Source organism: Crocodylus porosus, unplaced genomic scaffold (assembly GCF_001723895.1).
Source record: "Crocodylus porosus isolate Cpor-Errol unplaced genomic scaffold, CroPor_comp1, whole genome shotgun sequence".
Classification (NCBI taxonomy): domain Eukaryota; kingdom Metazoa; phylum Chordata; order Crocodylia; family Crocodylidae; genus Crocodylus; species Crocodylus porosus.
The window spans coordinates 11285460-11291519 of record NW_017728909.1 but is presented as its reverse complement, the minus strand read 5'-3'; the positions used below and the strand labels follow the sequence as shown (position 1 = coordinate 11291519).

Sequence of the window (6060 nt, the reverse complement as noted above, 5' to 3'; positions counted from 1 at the left end):
AAAAAAAAAAAAATCGCCCCAAATTTAACCCTGGATGAAGCAGAGGTAAAGGCTAATGAGTCCCCTACCAGCAGGCACATGTACCCTCTGCCCCTTCCTGGGCAGCAACTAGCCCTCCACTTTTGAAGCTTGTCTGTATCTTAAGTATCTCCCTGATTAAGGTCAGCCTCAATAACACTGCAGTACAGGTAAGGCTGATATACAAACAGCTTCCAAATAAAACTAGTAGAGATTCTACCACCAATAGATATTTCATCTTTAAAACCTGAAAGACAAGATACTCCAAAGCCATGACAGTAGGTACCTGCACCCCCCCCTCATGATTCTGTCAGACAAGTACAAGAGCATGGTGTTTGGACATCCTCTCTCATTAAGAAATATTAAGCAAGATCCCTAAAGCAAACTGAAGTGTGCACTATGGCTACTTGGAAAAATCATTAGCAGAGCTTCCTAAGGAGAGTGGAATACAACAATATTGGAAGCAACCAGATTTACAACCATTGCAAACACATTTAAAAGTCTACACCAAGCACCAGGGGAACTGATCAAAATGTATTTTCCACATGACTAACAGCCCAACATTAGCAAATGAAATTGAAAGCTCTCATGGACAACCCTGACAAAGATACTATGTTTTGTTTAAAACACACCAAAAAAACCACACACACCACCACATAAACAACAGATACTACAAAGACAAATTAAGAGACTTTTCAGTGATGTTATGGGGCCTTTCCATTAAATATGGCCAACTCATACAGTCAAAAGGTTGAGTCAAAATTGGGGAAATGTAGTTAACAGGAAGTAAGCCTACATTCCTATTCTGTGTATATGAAGATTAGATTTCTAACTAAAATTTAGACTAAAAAGGAAACCATCAAAGGTGTTACTCATCTGATCAGCGTAACTGAGATGTTCTGAGACACCTGGGAATGTGCAAGTCTGACACCCAACCCCAGGATGCTGGGGCTGCAGGCATGTTTGAGTTTAGTTAGAAGATTAAACAGGAATATATATGACAACTGGAAGACCTCCCTGGATTCCACCTTACTATTTTTTAAGAGGTAGCCAGCAGGAGACAAGTAACAGATGAAACAAGTCCTTTCTGCAAAGAAACCCAAGCACAAAGAAACACTGAATTAATGGGCCACTGGATATTAATGGAAGTGTTTGCAGCCCCTGTTCAAAGCAGTGCCATGCTACTTAAAATTCTTGGAGTTTGGGAAGTATCAGCAAACTGCAGCACTAAAACCGCTCCTCATTTTGATGCCAAGATTACATTATGGATACAATACTGTTCCACGTAATACAGGTGATAAGCAGTAGTTATTTTGTCCCATTAAGATGCAAGACAAGTTGCCTTAACAGAGGTAGCCCAAAGAAGATTTTGATGAATAGACAAACTAGTTCATTTATCATTGGCTTTAAATTACTTGCATAAAACTATGATTGTTTCTCTGTTAATGTCTTTGAAACCTCTCTGTAAGACTTCCTAGAGGTCCAACACCTAGCCTAGAATTTGAATCCACCGTGTTCCAGAGTAGCTCCCCATAGCAAAATTTAGTTAACCAAACAAACTCCTTTCAAATAAGGTTCTACCTCTTGTGGTGCCAAGGAGTGTCATAAAAATCTATAAGACTTTATAAACCAATGCTGCCAAGAGGCTCCAGTCCTCTCTCAAACTATTAATAAAACATCTAAATAGTTTACTGCTGATCATTTATTAGCTAGCATCAGAAAAGCAGTGGAACTGAAGCTCACAGGATCTAGGGATTTCTACAGAAAAGCAAAAAAGCAAAAAAAGAGCAACTGGGACAAAGGGGGTAGAAAGAAAGAAAAGAGAGCAAAAAACAGAAAAAAAATAGTAGCAGATAGAGGGGACAGGGAAAAGAGGACACAAGCGTTAGGCCAAATAAAACAAGGAATGCTAAAAATATTTCCTGCGTAAAGGTTGTATTTCACCCCTAGAGGATGCAAAGCATCCTTTGCTAAGTCAGATCTATTGTGCAAAAGAAATATGCATTTAATATGACACTTGGGATGAAATAAGAATTCAAACTCTGAAGACTGATGCAACAGTGCTTACTTAATAGGCAACTACTGGATATGGGTACAGCATTTCCATTTCACATGTAATCAGGTTTTTCAGCAGACAAGTAAGGCACCTGTGAGATGATCCCATATTTACATTTCAGACAAGAGTTAAATGAAGTCAGGCACGTGCCCCAGTGTGAATTCTGCACAACATAGATCTACAGGTCAAATAAATGCTTACAAAGATAACCCTTTCCTTTCACACAGCAGTTGCTATGAATTAAATCAAGGAAGTCACTCACCTAGATACATGTATAAGGCACAGAAATAATATATAGCAAGAAACAGGTTAATAAATGTTTCCATTAACTGGTAATAAAGATTCCATGGTAAAGATGGTTTCCTAGCATAACATGTTTCCCTCGTCCAAGGGGAGAGGCTGCAACATGTATAAGTGAAGTTTACAATAAACAATGCAAGATCATCATATGTAAAATGTTAGATGACTGAAGTGTTGACCAAGGAAACAAGTCAATTTTTACACTGGAACTGCAAGTTCAGTAGACCCTTCCAGGTACAGATAAGATTTTCAGATTTAAGACATTAAAGAGAATGCTCTGATCTACACTGCTAAAAGCCCCATTATACCAATAATACAGTGTGTGAAACCTAGGTAAGAAATGAGTCAGCAGGTCTTAAAAATATTTGTCCGACTGATGAGTTAGAGACCTTGTTAAGCACGCTATTCAGTTAAAAAAAACCACAGTTAAAATAATTACTATTTAAGTTCAAGATGAGTTTTCAAATAAAAAGAATTTGGAAGCATGCAAATGAGACAATGCTTTCTGTAGAACAATTTAAACACAAACACACAAAAAACTCTGCACACAGCCACCTCCTATAGCTTGAACTGTATTTCAAACCCAAGAACACTTACCTTGGTATTGTAACACATTTTGTATTGCAGTTCTGAGTGGTGATGGCTTTTTCAAGCTCATCTAATTGTCCTGTTTTTTTTAACTTTTTGACCAAGCTTTTCACTGCTTTCTCGCACCATTTCTCCTCCTGACCATTCTGCTCACCGCCACCTGCTCCTCCAGAGCCACCAGCTGATTTCTTCCATCCCAGTAGCCTCTTCACAACCGGTGGAGTGAATGGCAATATGGATGACATGTTCTCAGCAGATGCAGCACTGACTCAGTGAGTAAGCAGCCCTATCCAAAGGAAAGCAGAAGAAACAAAAAGTGAGCACCTAGTTTTTAGTGGCACAAATGCCTTGGTAAACACCCTGTTATCAAACATAGTAGAATTTGTGACATATTCCAGAATGACTACCAAAATAAGTTAATTTAAAAAAACCCCCAAACCCACACATAAACAAGCCAAGAGCCCCCACAACTAATCATCATGCATTGAAGCTAAATTTGACGCTCTCCTTACATATTAAACTCAAGAGCAGGTAGATGTTCTTTCTCCCTTTTCTAAAAGGGAAGTGGTAACGCACCATTCATCCTGTTCCTCCAACCCCCAACAAAAAAGTTGCAAACACTTCTAGAAACTTATTTCAATTAACACTTGCAAATCTGGGGTAAGCAGCCCCACAGATTTTGGATTAACTCCCTGCCCCCACCCCACCCCACCCCCAATTCACTTTTTGTTTTGATTAACGCAAATTGCTTTTCAAAGATAATTCCTTCTTGTTGTTCCATAAGGGCCAGCGACTCATGCCAAAGATAGTTTGCAGTTGCAGCAAACCCATGTTTTAGCTTTCCCCCCTTGTATTGCTTAAACCTAATCACTTGATGATTAAAATTAAACCACTCATTTTGAAAAAAAGCAATCCACTAAAACACAACAGAGAAACAAAAATGACTCTTGTCTAGATGCCACTAAAAGACTTATAGCAAGATTAATCTATTATACTTGGAGGATTTAAGTGGACAAGTGAGCTGGTTCACATGCATTTTGAATAGACTGACAGTAAACAATGTACAGAGATGTATGCACATTTGCATAGCCTTAAATAAGATTCCACTTGCTAAATCTATAACTTCAAAGTATTACTTCATCACGATTTATTGGTGGAAGTCTCCAGTGCCTGTTTAGCTAGTCATTTATTGCTTCATCACAAGAGTATAGACTGCCACAAAGTTGATTCCCCACAGGGCACCCATCAGAAAGCCACTCAAACTGGCTGAAAAGGCTTATCATCTTTTTTTCTCCAAACTATGTGTACAATGATTTGTGGGAAAATTCATTAGTTACAGGTAGTAAATCCTGCCAAAATAGGAAGATGCCAAGATTTTGCTTTCACTTTTATCCAGTGGATTTTGCAACAGTAACCTGTCTCCTTCCAATTTCAAGGGTTCTTTATCCACAACCACAAACAAGCAGTTGGGGGGGGGGAAGGGGGGAAAGAGAGAGAGCGAGAGAGAGCGAGAGAGAGAGAGAGAGAGAGAGAGTGTGTGTGTGTGCGTGTCCTGAAAAGCAATTTGTGCCCAACTACACTCTTGGTCTAATAGAGCATTTCACCCAAAAAACTTGCTTCTTGCCTATTTCTTGGACTATTAAAGCTACAGTAACACTCCAACCTTACTATAAAAATACTGAAAGATCACTGAAAGCCATTATCTTGTCCTTTCCTTTTAACTCAAATTGAGATTTCTTGGAAGAATTCACTTTTACTACAATTTTATATATTCCTACTATAAACTCAAAACTATAAAGCTGGTTTTAGGTAGGCAATCATGTCACCAGGCAAGTCATATATATCATCTTTTAGTTAAGGCCTGAACTGGAAGTCAAAATGCACAAGTTCCCATCTTCTTTCCAATCAGCAATTGACTGTTTTGATCAGTGTTTTACTGTTTAAAGTTTCCAAGCTTCAGATTTTCTAATCTCTGACATTTAATGCACAGACTGCTGCAAGAACTTATTCGCTTCTTGCTCTCAACCCTATATTAAACTGACTAGGTGTTCATTTTCAAGACCATTTACATCTCTACCCTGTGCAAATGCACACTGGCTATATATAGAAGGATACCCATTAATACTCACATGCTTCATATCTAAGTATATAAAGATATAAATTAATTAATTCAAATTACAAATGTGAAGACCCACAAAATCTAAAATCTGGTCAAATTCTAGGCAGCACACTGGACAGAATACCCACCATGAGCCGTGCCCCATGTTTCAGTCAACATTATGTTCAAACCTTCATGAGATTTCTCAAAACACTTGAGGAAATGAAGCATTCCTTAATGGCTCATCACATCATTAGATATGAGATATCATAGAATCATAGAAAATTAGGGTTAGAAGGGACCTCCTGAGGTCATCTAATCCAACTCCCTGCTCAAAGCAGGATCAGGCCCAACTAGATCAACTTCGTCAAGCCAGGTCTTGAAAACCTCCACCGCCTCTCTGGGCAACCTGTTTCAGTGCTTTACTACCCTCTTAGTGAGAAAATTCTTCCTACTATATAACCTAAACTTCCCTTGCTGCAACTTGAGGCAATTACTCCTTGTTCTGTCATCTACCACCACTGAGAACAGTTTAGCTCCATCCTCTTTTGAATACTGCTTAAGGTAGTTGAAGGCTGCTATTAAAATCCCCTCTCAGCCTTCTCCCTTCTAGACTGAATAAGCCCAGTTCCCTCAGCCTGTCCGCATAAGTCATGTACTCCAGCCTCCAAACTATTTTTGCTGCCCTCCGCTGGACTCTCTCCAATTTGTCCACATCCTTTTTGTAGTGGGGGGGGGGCCAAAACTGGACACAGGACTCCAGATGTGGCCTCACCAGAGCTGAATAGAGGGGAAGGATCAATTTCCTTGACCTACCGGCAACACCCTTACCAATTTCATAGATTTCATAGACATTAGGGCTGGAAGGGACCTCGGAAGATCATCGAGTCCAGCCCCCTGCCCAAAGGGCAAGAAGTCAGTTGGGGTCATAGGATCCCAGCAAGATAAGCATCCAATTTACTCTTGAAGGTGTTCAATGTAGGTGCTTGAACCACCTCCG

At 39.5% G+C, this 6060-nt stretch overlaps 1 protein-coding gene across 2 annotated transcripts in view; it reads right to left on the bottom strand.

The window, feature by feature from the left end:
* Positions 1 to 6060, bottom strand: part of SMAD2 (SMAD family member 2) — a 66321-nt gene that overhangs the window by 45999 nt on the left and 14262 nt on the right. For both annotated transcript variants that reach the window (XM_019531790.1, XM_019531791.1), the window contains exon 2: positions 2972 to 3248. In XM_019531790.1, the coding sequence (XP_019387335.1) occupies positions 2972 to 3207 (236 nt within the window). In that variant the 5' untranslated portion in view covers positions 3208 to 3248. The remainder of the gene's footprint in view (positions 1 to 2971; positions 3249 to 6060) is intronic.